The sequence below is a fragment of the Poecilia reticulata genome, chromosome 5 (genome assembly GCF_904066995.2).
Source record: "Poecilia reticulata chromosome 5, P_reticulata-male-v2, whole genome shotgun sequence".
In the NCBI taxonomy this organism is placed as follows: Eukaryota; Metazoa; Chordata; class Actinopteri; order Cyprinodontiformes; family Poeciliidae; genus Poecilia; species Poecilia reticulata.
Window position 1 is genome coordinate 18,806,816 of NC_088834.1, and position 23,057 is coordinate 18,829,872.

Sequence of the window (23,057 nt, forward strand, 5' to 3'; positions counted from 1 at the left end):
GTAGAAAGTACAGATACTTACTGTAAAATGTAGTGGAGTAAAAGTAGAAAGTCCCCATTATTAAATCTACTTAAGTAAAGTACAGATACACGAAAACTGTACTTAAGTACAGTAACGAAGTACTTGGATCGGATCGTTCCGATCAAGTACTTGTACTTCGTTACTTCCCACCATACCGGTGCTGTACGTGGTCCGGTCTTGTGAGAAATTCTGTTCCCCTGAGAAAATCTGTTCCCCCTGTGTCGGGAGCGCGCATAGCAGCCAGAGAAGTGGATCCGGCGGATCTGACCATATTCACGGCGCTTCTGATCGATTTCTCGGTAAAACTACTCATATAATCACGTCACTGTTGTAACTTTCAGTTTAATCGGCAGCTATCAAAATAAAAATACATACATAAATAAACGAGGTCTTGTGTGGAGGTCTTTTTACGCTGTTTTGTGTTATTTTAAACGCGAAGTGAATCGATCTTTTTTCAGCTTTTGTCTCGTAAGCCTGACAAATAAAAGTCAGTCAACAAACACAGGTTTCCAACACGTTGTGTGCATTTATAATTTTTCATTTCTCATAAAGGAGGAGGAGGGAAGCTGGCCGATAGCAGGGCAAAAAAATAAAGACTTCCTGAAAAGATCAGAGTGTAAACGTTTTGGTAAATCCCGTTGTAATGTAAAATATGACATTACTGGATTAAGGAAATGTCTGGTATCATACATAATATTTTTTGAGAATTTGGAAACAGGTGCTTTTTATTTCACAAAGGTATTGGAGGGGAAGAGGAGAGGATGGAAATTTCAGCTGCCTGAAATAATGTGTTTGCCCTCTATAAAATGGAAACAAATTAATTTACCTGCAAGTCTTTTGCTGTGTTTATTCCCCTTATGATAAATAAGAAATCCTGCAAGTTTGAAAACATTTGCTCTTTTGCCAAAGTTAGGATGGGGGAACAAAATATCTTAAGAGCCTGATAAAATCTGTTCCCCCCCTTAAAATGGAAACAAATTAATTTACCTGAAAAGTCTTTTACTGTGTTCATTCCTCTTATCATCAACAATAATTCCTGTGATTTTCATAACATTTGCTCTTTTATTGACAAAGTTAGGATGGGGGAACAAAATATCTTAAGCGCCTGATAAAATCTGTTCCCAACCTTAAAATGGAAACAAATTAATTTACCTGAAAAGTCTTTTACTGTGTTCATTCCTCTTATCATCAACAATAATTCCTGTGATTTTCATAACATTTGCTCTTTTTTTGCCAAAGTTAGGATGGGGGAACAAAATATCTTAAGTGCCTGATAAAATCTGTTCCCCCTCTCTAAAATGGAAACACATTAATTTACCTGAAAAGTCTTTTACTGTGTTCATTCCCCTTATGATCAATAATAAATCCTGCAAGTTTGAAAACATTTGCTCTTTTTTTGCCAAAGTTAGGATGGGGGAACAAAATATCTTAAGCGCCTGATAAAATCTGTTCCCCCTCTCTAAAATGGAAACAACTTAATTTACCTAAAAAGTCTTTTACTGTGTTCATTCCCCTTATAATCAATAAGAAATCCTGCAAGTTTGAAAACATTTGCTCTTTTGTTGACAAAGTTAGGATGGGGGAACAAAATATCTTAAGAGCCTGATAAAATCTGTTCCCCCTCTCTAAAATGGAAAAACATTAATTTACCTGAAAAGTCTTTTACTGTGTTCATTCCCCTTATGATCAATATTAAATCCTGCAAGTTTGAAAACATTTGCTCTTTTTTTGCCAAAGTTTGGATGGGGGAACAAAATATCTTAAGCGCCTGATAAAATCTGTTCCCCCTCTCTAAAATGGAAACACATTAATTTACCTGAAAAGTCTTTTACTGTATTCATTCCCCTTATAATCAATAAGAAATCCTGTGATTTTCATAACATTTGCTCTTTTTTTGCCAAAGTTAGGACGGGGGAACAAAATATCTTAAGGGCCTGATAAAATCTGTTCCCCCTCTCTAAAATGGAAACAAATTAATTTACCTGAAAAGTCTTTTACTGTGTTCATTCCCCTTATGATCAACAATAATTCCTGTGATTTTCATAACAATTGCTCTTTTTTTGACAAAGGTAGGATGGGGGAACAAAATATTTTAAGCTCCTGATAAAATCTGTTCCCCCTCTCTAAAATGGAAAACAAAGAATTTACCTGCAAGTCTTTTACTGTTTTCATTCCTCTTATTATCAACAATATTTCCTGTGATTTTCATAACATTTGCTCTTTAAAATAAAGTGTTAAAGCGGGGGAACCGTTTATTTTAAATGTCTGTAATGATCCATTCTCCCCGTAACATTGGAATAAATAAATACATTCTATTAATTCTTTATTATTTTTCCATATAAAGTTTGAAGTCCAAAATGGTTTAAATAAATATGACTGTTTCACAATCTTTATTAAATGTATTTTATGTTTAAATATTTATCAACAAATTTAGGAATTTTTTTTCTGATATTGCATCTAACAAAGTACATTACAATATAAAGACATACGGTGTTTTCTGGAAAGTCAAAAATCACGTGACACTATTCCTTCAATCAATTATGGAAATATCCATGTCCGCTCGGTGTTTGGCAGGTTATCACTTTTTGCTTTATGTTAAGCCAAATATTTCATTAATATAAGGTAGCTATGGAAAGATGATTTAAATCAGACAATGAAGTGCAAATATTTTAAAAACACAGTAAAAGACTTTGCAGGTAAATTAATTTGTTTCCATTTTAGAGAGGGGGAACAGATTTTATCAGGCCCTTAAGATATTTTGTTCCCCGTCCTAACTTTGGCAAAAAAAGAGCAAATGTTATGAAAATCACAGGATTTCTTATTGATTATAAGGGGAATGAACACAGTAAAAGACTTTTCAGGTAAATTAATTTGTTTCCATTTTAGAGAGGGGGAACAGATTTTATCAGGCGCTTAAGATATTTTGTTCCCCCATCCAAACTTTGGCAAAAAAAGAGCAAATGTTTTCAAACTTGCAGGATTTAATATTGATCATAAGGGGAATGAACACAGTAAAAGACTTTTCAGGTAAATTAATTTGTTTCCATTTTAAGGGGGGGAACAGATTTTATCAGGCTCTTAAGATATTTTGTTCCCCCATGCTAACTTTGTCAATAAAAGAGCAAATGTTATGAAAATCACAGGATTTCTTATTGATTATAAGGGGAATGAACACAGTAAAAGACTTTTCAGGTAAATTAATTTGTTTCCATTTTAGAGAGGGGGAACAGATTTTATCAGGCGCTTAAGATATTTTGTTCCCCCATCCAAACTTTGGCAAAAAAAGAGCAAATGTTTTCAAACTTGCAGGATTTAATATTGATCATAAGGGGAATGAACACAGTAAAAGACTTTTCAGGTAAATTAATTTGTTTCCATTTTAAGGGGGGGAACAGATTTTATCAGGCTCTTAAGATATTTTGTTCCCCCATGCTAACTTTGTCAATAAAAGAGCAAATGTTATGAAAATCACAGGAATTATTATTGATGATAAGAGGAATGAACACAGTAAAAGACTTTTCAGGTAAATTAATTTGTTTCCATTTTAAGGGGGGGAACAGATTTTATCAGGCGCTTAAAATATTTTGTTCCCCCATGCTAACTTTGTCAATAAAAGAGCAAATGTTATGAAAATCACAGGAATTATTGTTGATGATAAGAGGAATGAACACAGTAAAAACTTTTCTGGTAAATTAATTTGTTTCCATTTTAAGGGGGGGAACAGATTTTATCAGGCTCTTAAGATATTTTGTTCCCCCATGCTAACTTTGTCAATAAAAGAGCAAATGTTATGAAAATCACAGGAATTATTATTGATGATAAGAGGAATGAACACAGTAAAAGACTTTTCAGGTAAATTAATTTGTTTCCATTTTAAGGGGGGGAACAGATTTTATCAGGCTCTTAAGATATTTTGTTCCCCCATCCTAACTTTGGCAAAAGAGCAAATGTTTTCAAACTTGCAGGATTTCTTATTTATCATAAGGGGAATAAACACAGCAAAAGACTTGCAGGTAAATTAATTTGTTTCCATTTTATAGAGGGCAAACACATTATTTCAGGCAGCTGAAATTTCCATCCTCTCCTCTTCCCCTCCAATACCTTTGTGAAATAAAAAGCACCTGTTTCCAAATTCTCAAAAAATATTATGTATGATACCAGACATTTCCTTAATCCAGTAATGTCATATTTTACATTACAACGGGATTTACCAAAACGTTTACACTCTGATCTTTTCAGGAAGTCTTTATTTTTTTGCCCTGCTATCGGCCAGCTTCCCTCCTCCTCCTTTATGAGAAATGAAAAATTATAAATGCACACAACGTGTTGGAAACCTGTGTTTGTTGACTGACTTTTATTTGTCAGGCTTACGAGACAAAAGCTGAAAAAAGATCGATTCACTTCGCGTTTAAAATAACACAAAACAGCGTAAAAAGACCTCCACACAAGACCTCGTTTATTTATGTATGTATTTTTATTTTGATAGCTGCCGATTAAACTGAAAGTAACAACAGTGACGTGATTATATGAGTAGTTTTACCGAGAAATCGATCAGAAGCGCCGTGAATATGGTCAGATCCGCCGGATCCACTTCTCTGGCTGCTATGCGCGCTCCCGACACAGGGGGAACAGATTTTCTCAGGGGAACAGAATTTCTCACAAGACCGGTATGAAACGGGTGTGAAAGAACAACGGTACCACAGAACTTTTAAATTTCAATGATCAGAATATCGAAATTATGCGACAGACTGGCGACCTGTCCAGGGTGACCCCGCCTCTCGCCCGGAACGTTAGCTGGAGATGGGCACCAGCAACCCTCCCCACCCCACTAAGGGACAAGGGTGTACAGAAAATGGATGGATGGATGGATGGATGGATGGATGGATGGATGGATGGATGGATGGAGAATACCGAAATTGTTTCCTTTGTTTTAAAAGGTTCTGCCTTTTCCCCATCAGTACGTTTCCCGACCGCCCTGCACTTTAGGGGGTTAAAAAAAAAAAAAGAAGAAAAACAAACAAACAAAAAAAAAAGACGGGCACATTGCGCAAAACTCTGAAACAGGAGAGGCGGGACATAAAACGGAGCGACAAACTAGATGTGAATTATGGCATAAAAACAGAGAATCCGACGATAAACAGTGAAAAATCAACACATGATATGAAACACATGACGATTAGGCGGCGCAGCAGGTGATGAGTGAAGATTACTAGTGGTTAATAAACATAAAATAAATCTAGCAACAGGAAAGAAACTAAACTAGTGGACATAGCAATAAACCAAGAGAGGGCAATAATAATCAAAGGAAACTAAATGGAAATGAATGATGAACAAAATGTAAGAATAAACTAAGATACTAAAATAAATATAAACTGGTATGGCAAGACCTTTCGAGCAATAATTAATATGGAGGACTGTATGGCAAGAATAAACAGACACTATAAAAGGTAAAATAATATTGTTGAAGTACCACAGGTTTGTTGAGACCATATCTAATACTGAGAATAAATATATCCTACAGGCCATAACAGTAAATTAGTCAGCGCAAAGTAGCCTACAAATTCTTTGGTGGGGGGCGGTGAAGGACCTGGATAAAGGCTTGGGGGTCGCTGGCCCCAAAAAGGTTGAGAAACACTGATCTATATCGACAATTACTGACATCGACTTCATGATAAGTTTTTTCAGTCATGTAGTCCAGTCCTAATAAACACAATAAAAAGTCAATGCTGGTAGCTTTCAGGAAATGTTTTCCCTGAGAGACCCAGAGAAGACATAAAACAAGGAAGCCTGAAATGGACACTATGGACTCGTGGATCAGTCAAAGTAGGTTTTATGAAATCAGACTTTGTAGGTTTGGCGCTAGCTGCAGAGGCGGATGAAAGGAGCAGCAGCTCGGCTGAGCAACTCGCTGTAGGCCTGCCGAAACTGTCTGTTCAGGACCGCGTACAGAATAGGGTTAATGAAGGTGTTGAGCCATGTGAGGTTGACAAAGAACATCTGCAACACCTGCGGGGCTTGGTTTCCTTTGTCCGCTATGTTTAGTAGCAAATATGGGACAAAGGAGCACACAAAGCAGAGAAACACAGCAAAACACATGCGGGTCACACGGTCAAATTCGTTATAATCTGGAATCGAAGACTCCGACTGTCGCACAGCTGAGCTCCGAGGTGGGAGGATAGCCATTTCGTTACCATGTGTGCTTTGGTCCAGTTCTGCTTGGCTGTAAATCTCTGAGCTATATGTCTTCCATACACCACTTCCCACTCCATTATTGTCCGTCCCCAGAGCTGAAGTAGTAGATTTCTTCCTAGCACAGCTTATACTCAGCCTGTGGCGGAGCAGAGCTTTTGATGCACGCCTGACTTTTCTGTAGATGAGCAGGTAGAAGACTCCAATACATCCTAGACCGATGACGAAATAGATGAAAAGTATGATGGCGGAGTAGGGACGGGCTTTGATACGATGGAAGCTGCAGGAGCACAGCTGAGGCACAAACATGTAAACAGACCAGAGTGGGGCGAAGCTGGCCAGACCCAGACCCCAAGTTGAGACCACGAGTAAAGTAAGTCCAAAGTTGGTAAACACGCGGTTGAAAACTGCACTTTTTGCAATCAGGAGGTATCGGCTCACTGCCACCAGGCAGAGGGTGATGATGGAAACGCCGTTGGTGAGGAAGACGAGTAACGCAAAGATTTGGCACCAGACCTGACCAGTACGCCATCTAAGGTGCAGGTAAGAGTCTACACACATGGGCTGCAGGATGGTGCAGAAGAAAAGCTCAGCCACCGCCAGGTTAACGATGAGCACGTTGAAGCGAGTCTGGAGACGGGAGTCCAGGGCGAAGGCCAGGATGGTCATCAGGTTCCCCACAGTTCCAGCGATGATCACAAAACATCCCCACACCACAGCAAAGTACCGGTACTCCACCACCGAGGAGCTGTAGCAGGAGAAGTTACTGTCCTCCATTTGGTTTGTGTAGTTCATGTTTATGCTGTGAAAATAATAAAGAAATTGGTTTCCTTTAGCTGATTTCATAGCAGGTAACCAGTTTGAACAAATTTTCAAAAATGTCACTCTCTAAAATTGCTTATTTGGTGGAACCGAACCCCAAAAGACCAGTGCGGTCTGGTCTACAATCCTTTGTAGAGCTGGCTCTACAAAGGATTCACTCAGGGGAGCTGAATACGAAAGAATGCAACATTTTGTTTCAGATTTATATCTGTAATAACGTTGAAAACCATGCAGCATTTGCCTTCTCCTTTAAAACTATTCACTGTTTTCACTTAGGACCTGAATAGAACTCAACATTCTAGGTTGTTACTCAGCAAAATGTGAATACATTGTCCATCCATTTTCTATACACCCTTGTCCCAAGTGGGGTCGGGAGGTGCTGGTGCCTATCTCCAGCTCACGGGCTGGAACACAGAGACACACAGGACAAACACACACACTCACACCTAGGGACAATTTGGAAAGGCCAATCAATCTGACAGTCATGGTTTTGGACTGTAGGAGGAAGCTGGAGTACCGGAGAGAACCCACACATGCACAGGGGGAACATGCAAACTCCATGCAGAAAGACCCCGGGCTGGGAATCGAACCCAGAACCTTCTTGCTGCAAGGCAACAGCTCTACCAACTGTGCAGCCAGTGAATACATTGTAAGTATTCTTAAAAACTCCAACGTAAGGAGTCCAGGAGTCTTCCATGAAATCACTTGCTGTTCATGTTGTGGATGAATCAAAGTCTAGACACCATAATTTAATTCTGACAGCTTGTTTTTTTTTGTTTTCAATAACTGTTATAATTAAACTCTGATGTCAAAAAGGCTTTTAAACTCTTGTCATGGAATAAATTAGCAAAGACCCAACATTTGTAAATGTTTCCATTTTGTCTGAAGTAGACCGTCACACATAAACTTGGTAAGTCCAACTCAGCTACTTCACAATGCAGAAGTGACCCAACAAGAGGAAATGATTAAAGGGTTTTTTTCACTTCAACTCTAAATTTAGGATGAGATCAAAAATTCCCAACAATATACATGTATATATAGTTCAGAGAAGATTTTAAAATGTGCCTTCAAATCCGAGGCCATGGTCTTGAGCCGAAAAAGGGTTGAGTGCCTTCTCCGGGTCAGGGGGGTCGTCCTGCCCCAAGTGGAGGAGTTTAAGTATCTCGGGATCTTGTTCATGAATGAGAGAAGCAGGGAGCGGGAGATCGACAAGCGGATTGGGGCAGCGTGTGCCATGAAGCGGGAGGATTTGGTGAAGAGAGAGCTGAGTCAAAAAGCGAAGCTCTCGATTTACTGGTCGATCTACGTTCCCACCCTCATCTATGGTCATGAGCTTTGGGTCATGACTGAAAGAACGAGATCACTGATACAAGTGGCCAAAGTGGGTTTCCTCCACAGCGTGTCTGGGCTCTCCCTTAGAGATAGAGTGAGAAGCTCGGTCATCCAGGAGGGACTCAGAGTAGAGCCGCTGCTCCTCCACATCAAGATGAGCCAGTTGAGGCTCGGGCATCTGGTCAGGATGCCTCCTGGACGCCTCCTTGGTGAGGAGTTCATGTCCCACCAGGAGGAGGCCCCGGGGAAGACCCAGGACACGCTGGAGGGACTAAGTGTCTCGGCTGGTTTGTGAACACCTTGGGATTTCCCTGGAGGAGCTGGAAGAAGTGGCTGGGGAGAGGGAAGTCTGGGCCTCCCTTCTGAAGCTGCTGACCAAGCAAACGGATCCCGGATGAAGCGGCAGAAAATGGATGGATGGATTAAAATATAATTTCTTTGTGTATTACCCTGTAGCCTATAATACTAGAAAATAATAATATTAGATATTTGATCAAACCTTACTGATTTACAGTCTCTAAACAAATAAATGTATACAGAAACTAGGATTGTTAAACTGGAAATTATATTAATAAAACACTTAAAGTCCATACAAGTCAAAATACCAAGCCTGTTTTATTTAGCACAGAAAAGTGAGGAGTGATGATTATTCAAGGGAAAATGAGACACAATCAGAGACTTTAAAATAATCAGACCAGCATGAATACAAATTATAATACTAAGGACAAGATCTCAAAACTACGGTAAAATAAAATCTGAAGTACATGTTTTTTGTTTTCAATGAGTATCAAATAATTGTTATAATTAAACCCAAAATACTTTACTTTACAGGTCAAAGAGCACAAATTTATATCAAATGGAGACCAAACAGGTGAAATCTGATTGTACACATTTCAGGTTTTGACTAGTTATTATAAAGTACTTGGCCTTCCTGTTTCTGTCACTGTGTGATTAACACAGACCTTCCTGTAAAGACATGGGTCAAAAATAAAAATAGACAACAAAGCAAAAGTAGAGCCAAGCTGAAGTTCATAGTTACCACAATGGCTGCAAACTAGACAACATTTTATTAAGTTCAACGCTAAACACAGTTAAACATGTAAACACCTTGTAAAACTGGAGCTGCTGGACATAGAATGAAATGAAACCAGTTTCATCCAGTCTGACAGGAAACCTGTGTGCCTTGTTCACATCATGGTTTTATAAAGTCATAGAAATGATTCACAATGACGATCAAATCAAACTTTATACTGTTCTGATGCTCGCCACCTTGTGGTGGTTTAACTGTACAACCACAAAACCCCTACCAGCTTACTGTTCTGTTAAGACTTTTTGAAAATTATATGTCATTAAATGCGTTTGTGCATAATATGAAGAGATTTATTAAAAACTTACCTTCTGTGTTTTCAGTGTTACGTTAGTTCCCTGATTTTTTTATTTTTATTTGAATTATCTCCTGACAGTTCTGTACAAAGGTTTTTGCTCCATCCCAGAGTTCTGTATTTTTTAAAATTTTATTTATTTTTGTTTTATTTATTTTTGTTCTTTGCATCTTTATCTTATAGTCTGTACACCATAATAGATATTTAATTTCTTACATATTTTCCCAACTGATTATCTGCTAGTTGCAAATACCACTGTGCAGTATAAAGCTTTTGGTGAACTTCCAAAATTAAAACAAAGTTTACCTACTCTTTTTTTTCTGTTCTGCAGAGCAAACCTGATTCCAGGTTGAATGGAAAACTAAAGCAACAACATTTATTTTTATTTTAGTTGAACAACACAACAAACTACAAAAAATCTAACGTATTCAGCTGTCAAAAGATGCATCTGTAAAAAAACCTTATTCAAACTTAGAAAATTATATATATAAGAAATTAAATATTACATCAAATAATATCAAGAAGAGTCAAAGACCTTTTAATTCGATTCACAAAAGATAAATGAAAACGTTCTCAACCACTAGATGGAGGCAAAGACCTCTATAACAGTTTTAATAGCAAGTTGGGTTTCAACTAAACTGGTTAAGGTATTACATCCAGGAGTTTATAGGTTTATTTTGTTCCCCAGAAAAAGAGTTTAATCAGCATTAAAGCATAGTCCAGAATAAATTTACTGTCTTTAGTACATGCTCAGCTTTTCAGAAGTCAAAATGTTTAAACTCCTGTTGTCCATTTCGCTCAAAGCCATATTTTGCAGAGACAATACAAATTATAAATTATATAAAATTACCTCATTTACAAGGAATCAGTCGGGAGATAACACAAAATGCATATGGACAAAATAATATGGAGCTATGTATTATTAGGACACCTATTTATTTAAAAAAACTTCTGCAAACTTTATGTTTTTTCAACAATTACACTTTTACCATTTTCTACTCATTCAGGATACAGCCATGTCTTGTGTTGTTGAAATCTTCTACAGTATATAAAATATTCAGCTTTTTGTGATCACCTTGGGTATCACTGAAATTAATCGAATATCCTGTCATTGTTGAGATATTCTACTAAAAACTTTGCGCTCTTCCACATACTTTCAACTAGAAACACCATTCAAACTTTTGCAGTTAAATCCTTTAACTACTTTGGCTCATTTAAGATTTTTCACAGTTTTTTTTTTCTTTTACAGATTTCAAAAAATCCCTCTGAAAATTTTTTGCTCACATTATGCTCAGTCTGCACAAAAAACTCAATCTGTCCAGCCCTACTTCCAAACCTTATTCCATCCATCCTTCAAACCATAACTCCGACACTCCATCCATCCCTCCTTTCTGAACAATTTACGCATTCAATTATCCAGACCAACCCTAAACCTAAACCTAAATCCAACCCTGATTCTCTGCCACTTCTTTCCCGATGCAGGACGCTGCAGAAAATAATCGTAACATGAAGAGGCTGCAGAAATTTCCTAGTGCTGCTTGAGAGTCGTCTTTCTCCAACTTCCAGTCTGGTTATTGGTCTATCTCTTCTTTCTGTCCTCCAAACTCACTCTTCTCCTGCTGTACATGTCCCCACCTGTTTGTGATTTTCACTGTTTCTACTTTGGCAACGAGCTGTTTTTTTGTTAGTTTGTTGTACTTTACTGGCTGATTCTTTTAACCTCATGGCTTTCAGAGTCAACTGAGACAAGTTATGAATTTTTGCTGTTATTGCAGTGACTTTGTTTTATTTGTTTAGGTTTTAGTTCCCATTAAAACCATCCTGATGAGGCCTCTGGTAAGTTGCAAAAAAAAAAAAAAAAGACTAAGTCAAGAAAATGTTGCAAACATAGCAGAAATAATACAGATAAATAAGACAAGGGATAAGTTTAATATTCTCACCTTAATCCAGTGATGTGAGGGAGTAAATATCTCCTGTCTTGCACAAACATTTATTTAATTGTTCAATTGACGTATGTCATGCAGCGTTAACCAATCCTGGTCCTCTAAGCTGCTCTGCATATTTGTACTCTGCACACTCCTTTATTTCGTTACACAACAAATATTGTCTTACAGCAAAATAAATATATATTTTTTAATATGTCACAATGCAGGACACTTATGTAGCATTTACAATACACACACAAACTCACTCTTCCACATACGATGGTTTGCTAAATTATTTATATTTCTTGATGCTTTTGCCTTTTGTGACTTTGTTGCCTAGCAAAGTTTGGACTGATGATGTTTGGTTGAGTGATTCATTTATCCCAGGCACCACTGGAGCTGCTCCCTGAGTCAGCTGCACAGTTAGGACTGACAACAATCCATTGGCACATGTTGTAACTCGCCATGAATCATAAAAAGGAAAAAAAAATTTAAATGCATGTTGAAAAGAGCAAAAAAAGGAGAAGTACAATTATGCAACATTATCTCTTGCCTGTGGTTAAATTGTAGAAATTGCAGTTTATTATAGTACTGTCAAGGAAATATATGACACGGAAGTTATTTTTTATTAATTCTAATGTTCTTTACTGACAGCTTGGACAAACAGTGTGGCGGGTCTGACTGCCTTACAGTGTCAGATTTGCTCTTCTTTAAAATCAGCAGATGAACAAATTTAGTTTTATTCTTTAAAACTATTTCATCCTCTGATAATGCAGCTTCGACAAATATTATGTACCGTTTTCATGATGGATTTTTCTAACTTCTTATCTATTTTATTTTTTCAAATGTTTTGTTCTCCACTGACCTACATAAATTTATTTAACGCCTCGCTGCCCCTCAACAATTATTAATAGAAATGTGAACAAAAACAGACTAACTCAATTCATCAATTCAGCCCAGAAATATTTAATAGTTAGTGATGTTACAAATGATAAAATGTAAAACCTTAAATGAGAATCTTTTTTTTTCCAATAACCATAATTATATGTTTGTAAATTTGAAAACAGCATTTTGGCTGCAGTAACAAACTGTTGACATTTTTCCTCTTTTCCAGTCAAAAATTTATTTTTTCCAAATGTGACATTATCACATTAATTATTATTAATAGCCTGCCTCTGATTGGCCGGTCGGTTCTTCCTGATGTCTCCTCCCCCAGAAACACTTTGAGCCAATTAAATTAGATTGTGACTCAGATGAAAATAAAAACATGAATAAAAAAAAGATGTATTAACTTTTCAAAGCTGATACTCCTTTACTTTTATTTTTTGAGTAATTTATGTACCGGTAACCCTCCAGACCCCACTAAGGGACAAAGGTGTTAGAAAATGGATGGATGGATGGAGTAATTTATGTCTTATTTAATCTCTCTTCTTCTCTCAGGAGTTTGAATAATTTAACTCACAACTTACAGCAATTGAATATTAATTAATTTAAGACCTTTTGAAACATCTTTTAAAGGGGTGAATATAGTACAGAGAGCACTAAAATTAATTTAGATTGGTCTGTTACTTTATATGTAATACTTTATATGCGTTACATTAAGCACTTGCATGAAAATGTTTAGAAATAAAATATAAGTCAGAAATCAACACTTCTTTCAACCATAAACTCAGTTTAATGATTTCATAGTTTAAATCTAACAATAAGGAAGCCCCAACATGAACAATTTATCTTTTTTTTGGTTGTTTTCTTTTAAATAATCTACATTTACAGTAAAGTTTCAATACACTTCTCCTAAGGAACATTTATTACATTTCTCTACATCTTTTTTATTGCAGTTGACAAGAAAAAAGAAACAGAAGTGCTTACGGTATTGCTACATTTCCCGTTTCCTAAACTTTTCTTCCAATGATTCCCAATTCCTTACTGAAAGTTTCTGATAGTTACTTTTGGTGATCAGAGTACACAGAAAAAAATACTGCTACCCAATATGATCCAAAAACGTGACCTTTTTTTGGTTTCTTTAGTTGTCTTTGCATACGTCTACTCAGCAGTGTTTGTGGTCCTGGACGTGTCCCGTGATGCTGGTGTCTTTCCTCCCACTGGTTCCTCTGTCCTCCACTGCCGCTCCTGGTGAAAGGTGGTTCTGTTTTCGTGTGCCCACATTAGAAAGCCCCGCGGTTGAAGTCATGAATGAGTCGTCGTCCTGTGTGCTCAGCAAGATTTCTGACAGAATGGTTGGAGGAAGAGTTCATTGGTACGTCTTCACTGAGTAAAAAACAAAACAAAATAAAATGAAAATGATTTTCTTTTAGCAATTTCTCCAGCCTTACTGCATTTTACACGTAACACAAAAACAAATACTGACATCTGCATAGTGCAACAGCAGTTTCTTCTTTACAAATTCCTATGTATATCACTTCAGCTTTAAGATGCAACATAAAGTCCTATCATTTGCTATTTCCCCTTTTCTTCTTTTTTGTGTCCCACAGAGGTCAGCCATCAACAGGTGACCAGACAGAAACCACAGAGAGCCATCTGCTAATTGCAACAAGAGCAGAACGTTACAGTGGCATAATCCAATCTACGATGACAGCTAATGGCATGAGTCCAGCTAACTTCAGACGCATCTACTACATTTAGTTCTGTGTTTTTATCATATAATTGCTGTAAAACTGTAATGCAGAGAGATGAACATAATAAACAAAAGAGAGGTAGGGTTTGAAGTCCGCCACATGGGATCATAGTGCCTCAAAAATATTAATACTTCTTGAACTTCTTTGAACATTTTGGGGTTTTTTTTCTTCTTGGGATTATAAGTGGCAGACCAACACAAAAGTGGTTATTTTTCAGATTATTCAAATTCTGTCCTAGAATTGTTTGTTTTGAATTAACAAAATAATTCAATGGAAAAACCACAAAAGTTTGATGTTGTCATACTTAAATAATTAATATCGGTATTTGTATCAGCGATACCGGTCCTGTATTTACCTAGTATCAGATTGATACCAAAATTACCAGTAGTGATGGTGCAAAGTCCAGAACTAAATCCGACCGACTCAGGTTTAGTTTCTCCAGTGAGACGCGTGCAGCTGCTCCAGTCTGACTCAGATTAGGCTCTACATGAATGAGCAATAATGTGTTTTTTGATTTACAAAGTCGATAGAAAGACAGCAACAGAATGTGGTTCTAGAAATTTTCACTTTGAGGGGCCGGAAACAAATGACCACTACCGTTTTCAGATTTCTTCTTTTGTGTTATTTTGTGAACGTTGTGTTGGTCCGTCACATAACATCCCAGTGAAACGCTTCAGAAACGTCAAGAAGAATGAATGAATTTTTGGACACTTGAGTTGAAGACATCTAGCTGCAGACTCGAAGACGTCCTCTTCAAATGATCAGATCGTAGATTTTGATCACCAGCCGACACTCAGGCGATGAAGGATGGATGGAAACATCTCAACACAATGAGGAGTAGTATTTATATCTTCTATAAATAAAATAAAATGTGCAGCCAGACCAGCCAGTTTGGCTCTAGATGGCACATGGTTGCCTCCAGTTCACAGTGTGCTTCTTCCTGATTCTTCTCCATTCCGTCACCGTTAGTATGGAGTGAAGAGGATGGGCCCGTGTGTGGTGCGGATGGGCCCCGGGGCCGGCCTCAGCAGGCTGAGGGGCGTTCCCTGTAGCAGGTGTGGGTGAGGGTGGGAGGTCGGCCCAGGAGGCCTCAGGGCCAGTTGGTTCGACGACGCTGCTGCCGCCATCGCTGCGGCGACAGCCAGAGGACTGGGTAAAAGTCCAGGCCCCAGAGTTTTTGGAAGTTCCTTTGAGAAAGTTCAGAAAAAAGGAGGATGTCGCATTAGATACGTTTGAAAATAAACCCCGGAACATTATAAGGCAACATAAATGTTTACCATAAAGTCTGTGCGCTTCTTGTGTCGACTGAGAAGAGGATTAGGTTTACCCGCAACTCCATCCCGATGTCTTCTGCTCGATATATGCTGCAACACCAACGACCAAACGATACGTTTTTACGAAGCCGTCTCTCATCATGAGCTCTTCGTTTTGAGTGTTTTTACCTGTTTGAGCTGCAGCTCAGAGTTGACTCTGACGTTGCATATCTCACAGTGGAAGGTGCGTTCCTGAGTGTTTGGGTCGGAGGAGAGCTCCCCTCCCTGCTCAGGGCTGGGTTTGGGACCCAGGCGAGGGTACGCTTTGATGGGTCCCAGTCCACTTCGAGCCTCCAGGATAGTTTTGTGTTTGGTTCCTGGGGACAGCAGAAGAAGAGATCATTTGGCTGAAAGTTTATACGAAGCACTGCTTACAGCAACATAATTTAATTTTAGAGTGATCTTGTTTTGTATAACAATCTCAGAGACGTGATCATTTCTTAAAACGTCATTGCTATTTTCTGCTAAATTCTTACAGTAATTTTATCTTTAATTTCACTAAAATAGCTAGAAATTTCCAGGATATACTTTGTACATTTATTCAGTGAGGGGAAAAACACAAACATGTCTGGAGCTACAGCTGTTTTTACCCCAATAATATCTATACAATGAATCTGAGGAAATAGATTTTTTGCTTTTTGACTGTTTGGTTTGTGACTCATTTTCTTTTGACTTTCTCTTCGTCAAGAGTGCCAATAACTTTGAAGAAGAGTGTGAAATACTTATAGAGAAAAATTGTTTCACTTTTCTATTGTGAAACAATCTGTGTACATGTTTGTACACAGATTGTTTCTTTAGAGAAATTATATGAGAGAAGCTAAATTTAAATTAATAGTAAAAGCTGCAAGCAGACACTGTATTTTGTGCTCCACACCACTTGTCCTAGCTCTCCATTTATAATGGAACATTACAGTTTTGACTCCTGCAATAATTTCTTAAACTCATGAGATTTAAAAGCCCTTGAAGTGGTACGACGTTAAATTGTTTCTATTATAGCTGAGGAAACCTCGAGGGTTTCAGCTGAAATGAATGAAACTACAGAGGACGGAGGAGTCGGGTTTTAGATGTGAGATTGTTTGTCTGAATACACGAAGCGAGTGAGTTTAGTTTTAAAGTTTAATGTTCAATAAAGCAGAATATTACTGAAAGATGAACTTTATTCCCAAAAGAAAATTCACTAAATGAAATACTTTTATATAGATAAACACATAAACTCAAGTTTTCAAGCCTTTGTTTCTGTTAATTGTGATGATTTTCTGCTTTCAGCTACAGTGGCCGACGTGCAGCACAAAGTGAAACCCACTGCGAACAGGTGTAAGTGCAAAGCAGAAGGCAAAATGAGCTGCAAACACATGAATGGTGCAAAAACAAATGCAGCAGGAAAACGCTGCAAACAAAAAACGATGCAATCACAAACAAAATGTTGCAACACATGAAATAAGAAGAGCAGAAACGCCGCAATTAGTAAAAACAACAGTAGGTATGAAATCCTGCAAACTCCACAAAACCGAAGGACTCCAGACCTGAAGCAGCATTTTTATTTGTGTTTGTTTTCATTGTAGGTTTTTGCTTCTGTCTCCTCTGCTTGTGTGCTGCGTTTTTCTGTTGCTTTGTGGTTTTGTGTTTTGCATCATCCACGTGTTTGCAGCACATTCTGCTGTTTGCTGTGCGTTTGCAGATGTTGCACACTTTACATACCCAATGAAAATATGACATTACATCAGACTAATGGGAATATATTTCTAAAACTGCAGTTTGTAACTTTAGTAAAAAATGTTTTTCATATTTTTATTTTAATTGATCATAATGTCGTAACAGTAATTTGTGAAAAAACGGAGTTCCTTCTCCCAGACCTCCCATCACTGACTACAGAAATACTCACTCAGAAACAACAAATCACAGCCAGGAGGAGGGTCTTAGTGCTGTCAATCACTCTTGTGCTCACCCCGCCCCCCTTGTCTTTGCGTAGCTACAGCTGATTCACCACAACATTGCCTACCAGGAATGACAGCGGATAAATGGTTTTCTGGAACGGTAAACTGTTTCTCCGCCATTAGCACATTTAGCAGCGAGTACATGAGATTGATTGACAGAACTGAGACCGTCTTCATGTCTCTGGTTGGCTGGTTTTGACCGGGAGCTGTGCATTTCTTCAGATGGCAATAGTAGCTCTGTGAGGAAGAGGATGAGTAGGAACTTGATTTTTTCACCGATTGTCTCATAATATCTCGATGCGGCGACAGTTTTAAAAACCTTTGTAAAATTTTACACACTGCAGCTTTAATACATAAATGTAGGATCGATGAAAAGTATGTTTAATACGTGATTTTTTTTTTTTTTTCCAAAAAGGCAGGTTTTGCTTGAACTGAGCCTCATTAGGACTCATCTTATTTATTCAGTGTGTTGTGGGATTTTTATTCATTTCAGAATTTCACATCAAGAGGCACAGAAACACTTTTATCAGTTTTCCATTTTCTTCTAAGAGCTCTGAACTTGCATTTTGAAGAGGTTAAGTTCCCACAGTTGTCTCTGTGATCTAGTCAAGCTTCTGCAGATTGGACCAACCTTTGTTATGCGCCTCCAGCTGTGAAAGGGAATTAACAGCTACTTTGCAGAGAGAGCAGTATAGCAGCTTTTTGGCTTTTTCTTCCTCTGACTCTCCTGAAGTCGGGCTCGGTGCCGGGGAGGGGGTGTCAGGTAGAGCAGCCGCCGCCGGGTCCCCAGAGGAGCCGCTGAGGGCTGCCGAGGAGGAGGGAGAGGACGGCAGAGGTGTGCCGACAGACGACTCTGCGTCTGCCGAGTTCATCTGAGTTGTCGGGAGGTGGCTAGGGGTCAAGGGTGAGTCTTTTCGGCTGGGGCAGGCCTGAGGATCATCTGTAAGCAGCAGAAATATTTCTAGTCAATGAATTATTTATCGCAAAACCAAGCATGAGTCATACGGCGATGATCCAGACGTGATATAAAAGTCTAAAAAAACATCCCATGCAATGCCTCCAGCAGTAGTGCTGCGCTTGCTGTTTCCCTGAGGTCAAATAGACGGCAGTGAGACTCCAGCTGGATGTGCAAACAGCAGGTCTGACCAGCCCACTGTGACAGGACATGTTTACATGATGGAGCTTGGCGGGGTTCGTTTCCAGGACTCATTGTGTAACCAAACATTTCTATAGCAGGTGTGCAGGTAAAAATAGCACAAATAACATAAATTATTTGTAAAACTAGCAGCCACTGAGCTGAATTTTTAAAATAAGTGACATAAATATTCACTTTGTTCAACAGATTATTTGATTTTTGACCAATTTTTCCATCAGCTTCCATGATTTACGTGACAGTCTCACCCTGCTTGTTGGGGTTGGGGTCAGACGTCGGGCTGGACGGCGTGAGGCCGGGCGGGGAGGGCGAGGATGGAGGCTGAGGTTTGTCTCCGTCTTGGAGACGCGATGTCTTTGACGTCTCAATGCCCTTCACCCTTCGAGCGTGGCGGTTTCCTTTATAGTGCGCCTCTGCTTGACTCTGTTTAAATATATATATACATGGCATTATTGCATTATGTATTTGAAATATTTTTTAGCTTCTTTTTTTGACATCAATATTAACCAGACACTCAGATTTAACTGGATTACGCCTCAGTCAGAAGGTATGGTTGTAAAAACCACCAAGACTTTCAGTCATACTACTATGATACACCTAAACAAATGGCTCAAAAACAGACAGAAATATGTGGTCTTCATAAAATGCAAGTAAAATTTAAAATCTTTAGTTTAGAAAAAGATCTCATGAAGGAACAAGGAGAGGAACCACCAGAAACAATCCGGTCCAAAAAAACAGTTCAGTTTCAGTCAAGACGGTACAGAACAAAACTCAGAAACAGAGAACTGTGGAAAATGAGAAATCAAAAAAACAAAACAAAATAATCTCTGCATGGCTGTAGAGATAATGCAATATGTCTGCAAAAAAACAGATTGGCTGAAAAACTGGAGGCAGAAACAAAAGGAAAATCAAGAGATCAGAAATAAAACTGCAACATTGTGGAGATGTGAAGATTTGATGCAAACATTTGATTTTAAAACAGATTAAAACATGGAAATCTAATCGTCTTCTGCTAATCAAAGTGTTTCTGTTCCCCAACTAAAGATGCACCGATCAAAACCAGTTCTTCTAGATACTCTTACTAAAAAGAGCAAAGGAAGGAATAAAAAGACTATTCTGTTTTATGGTTCACAGTCTTTGTCCGTAACCTTTATCAAAGTTTTATCAAACTCAGCAAAGTGCATCAAAGTGCCTGCTGTGGGTTGATGCTTTCGTACACTGAAAATGGTGGGAGTTTGATGCATTTAAACAACAGGGGGAAGAAAATCTGATTTTTCATTGTGACCTCCTGTGAACCCTGTTTTTGTCCACTGCAGGCGCCGAGTTGTTCCTCGGTTTGAGCGTCTCTCTGGTGACGGCCGAAGCTGGCATGATGTGCTGATGAGGCTGTCAGTGAGGATTAGCTTCTGCATTTTTATGTCCTCCTTTGCCACCAAACTACAGTGGTGAGCTGACGATGATTATTGAGTGCAGAGATTATCTAAAATGGGTTCTGCCAGCAGCAGTCGGCATCCGACTGCCAATGCAAAAGATGTTCAAGCTAAAGAGTAAAAAAAAAAAAGAACTGGTGGAAATATGAAAGTTTGTGATGTGGAAACTGTTTTTTGTCCTAAATGATTTATTTGTTTGTTTCATACAGCAACATGTTTACATAAAGCTCACATTCTTTCAATTCAATGTTCTGGAAAGTAAAGTTTTCGTAGTGCTTACACTTTTTCAAAATAATCCTCATTATTTCCACAAGCTTTAGTGTAATTTGACGGGAGTTTATGTAAGAAAACAATACAAGGTAGTGCATAAATATTACGCTAAAAAAAGAAACATTATTATTTTCAACAGGTCTTATAAAGACAAACTCAGAGTCTGTATCTGTATTCAGCAAACCTGAATAAATACTTTTAGAAATACCACTGGCTGCAACTATAGCATTTTCTGACAAAGGAACAAATCTTAAATATATTTCCAAAATATTTTTTTTACGCTTGTTGCATGGATGAAAGGTGGATGTTTTTGCAGACAGTCCTGGTCTGAAACAGGAACTTATTCTTTCTACATACTGTAAATGCTGCAATGTGCAAGTTTCACATCAACCATCAACATGTAATATTATTCTGAAAATAGACTAAATTTAGAAGAACAAGGTCAAAAAACAGATAAACCAAACCAACATAACCAAATAAACATTTTTCCAACATGGTACATATTTGATACGTTTATGTTTGTGGTTGTAACCTGAAAAAATGTCAAGAAGTTCAAGAGTATGTGACTAGCTTTACTTTCAGCCATGTCCCTTCATGATGGCGCGTTAGTGGCTAAGAAAATGTATTTGTTGTGGCAGATAAGTTGAAGTTGTGGTTTCCGTAGCGCCTCACAGTCGTGCTGCGGTTAGCAGCCTTTCCTCACAGTAAAACAGTTTCTGGTTAAAATTAGAGCGTCTCTGGTTTCGTGATTGTGTTCGTCTGCCTGGTGTGAATGGCGATCTGTTCTGGCCTGACAACGTGAATCGATGGAAGTCACTAAAGTCTAAGAAACTTTTAGTGAGTTTTTAGTCACACCACAAATCATTACTGTTTGGTGAGTTTCAAGTAAGTCTTATTTAGTGCTGACTTAAATCTTAGCTCTGTCACACAGCAGAATCACACATACTCCCTTTCTGCCTGACAACACATACAGTTATACTTGTTTCCTATTATATCCATTACACAGCTCAGGGACCCAAATAAAGCACGTCAAAGGTGTTGGGGACTCTAAGCAAGGAGGACATCTGGGACATGTCCAAGATGCCTCCGTAAGTCTGAGGTATTAACTACCAGTGATGGCTACCAGTGTAGCCCTCATCCTGATTGGCGATGACAGATCGGCAGATATAGCTCTGCTAGAGTAACTCTACTCCCCCAGCTTCTGTTCGCTGAAGCCCTGCAATTAGCCAAACCCACGAAGGCCTGCGACTCGACATGCAAAAGCTACAGAGGAGAAAATATACAATATTCCTTTTCTCCTGCATTTGTAGCGTTGCATTTTTTTTGTGTGTTAGTTCACTTTCTGCAGCCAGGTGTGCATATTTTTTCCTTAACGTGAAGCCAGCGTTATCCACCAATGTACAATTATTAGGGCAAAATATGATCCTGACACTTACTGAACAGATTCAGTTCACTGTTCACAGGACTTTGAAATAATGAATTAATCAAATTCCAGCAAGTTGGACTTCTGCTCATCCATATTTAAACAGATTTTCAGACCAAGACAATAATCAGCTGCGGTCAGACCAATTGAAAAGGTCTCCTTCTAATTCTCATGACATAATATTATTCCATAATTTTAGTCTCATCCTGCTTCTCCTCTGCGTTGTTTCAGCCTAACTCAGCCTGTGCGCCACTGTCTGATTTGGGAACGAAATTCGCTTCATCCTAGCGTGATCTGCTTACTCAGACAGTTCACGGCCACAGAGAGGACAGGTGAAGCTGCTGAATCTGAATCAGCTCTTTAGGTGGCATAACAGCACTGGAGCTCACTCACACACCATGAATCTTTAATGACCTTTAGTGACTGGAAAAAAAGATTGAAAAGCACATTATTGTCCTTCCACATATATCATACAACGTATGAAGAAACTAGTTTAGCTCTCATCCTCAAGTGAAAGGAGAAAACAAAAATACTGAGCCTTGCTCAAGCAACCATTTTTGATGGCGAATAAAACCTTGGCCGATAAATTAAAAGCTTCTTTTCTTATGTTTTTGTTGATGAGAAATTACAAGTGAGTCAAATTTAATTACATTTCTAAAATATCTAACCTTAAACTTGGTAAAATGCTTGAGTATTCACTGTGCTTCAGATAAATTGTGTTGTTGAAAACTTTTGCAAATCAGTTTTAGAGGTTTTCAGTAAGTACTGAGTTATCCAGCACTGAAAAGCACGTTTTAATTTGTGAACAAGGCCATTAATTATTGCATGGAGAGCTGAATGGGCATGAGGTAAAGTCGAGCTGTACAACAACACCAGATTTTATTTCCACAAATGAGTCAAATTCAAGCAGGAAACAATATGAGGATGTTGGCACGCGTAAATAATTTGTTTTTGAAGATGGTGGATTCCGTCCGGCTCTTACTGATGGCCTTCATTTGCAGGTTAATGAAATCATACATTTCCAGAGTTAGAAATTAGATGCCACGTATCAACTGATGTCCTCAGTGACGATGTTAATAAAATCTAAAGGGGACAAAATATAAAATTCTTTCCCCAGCGTATAGTCACAAGCCAGACAGAGCCACGCAAAGGAATATTTAAACGACCGAGGAACAAGAAAAGGGATTTAAGGAGAAAATGAGAGCGAGAAAATGTTACTAAAATCCT

General features: G+C 38.3%; 2 protein-coding genes across 2 annotated transcripts in view; both read right to left on the bottom strand.

Moving 5' to 3' along the window:
• Positions 1-5,835: 5,835 nt before the first annotated feature.
• On the bottom strand, positions 5,836-10,062 carry LOC103465379 (G-protein coupled receptor 84-like). The gene is made up of 2 exons (XM_081607228.1): positions 9,760-10,062; positions 5,836-7,012 (listed from the first exon to the last, which is right to left on the bottom strand). Exon 2 carries the CDS (start codon positions 7,003-7,005, stop codon positions 5,881-5,883), a length of 1,125 nt encoding a protein of 374 aa, XP_081463354.1. The 5' UTR covers positions 7,006-7,012; positions 9,760-10,062; the 3' UTR covers positions 5,836-5,880.
• Positions 10,063-13,323: 3,261 nt separating this feature from the next.
• Positions 13,324-23,057, bottom strand: part of LOC103465378 (zinc finger protein 385A-like) — a 41,766-nt gene continuing 32,032 nt past the window's right edge. The window contains exons 4-8 of the mRNA XM_008410136.3: positions 18,956-19,130; positions 18,186-18,494; positions 15,750-15,937; positions 15,585-15,671; positions 13,324-15,494 (exon numbers count right to left, since the gene is read on the bottom strand). Of these exons, the coding sequence (XP_008408358.1) occupies positions 15,273-15,494; positions 15,585-15,671; positions 15,750-15,937; positions 18,186-18,494; positions 18,956-19,130 (981 nt within the window). The 3' untranslated portion in view covers positions 13,324-15,272. The remainder of the gene's footprint in view (positions 15,495-15,584; positions 15,672-15,749; positions 15,938-18,185; positions 18,495-18,955; positions 19,131-23,057) is intronic.

Excerpts from the sequence above, each read along its gene's own strand:
- LOC103465379 (XM_081607228.1), bottom strand. The coding sequence starts at position 7,005 with ATGAACTACACAAACCAAATGGAGGACAGTAACTTCTCCTGCTACAGC.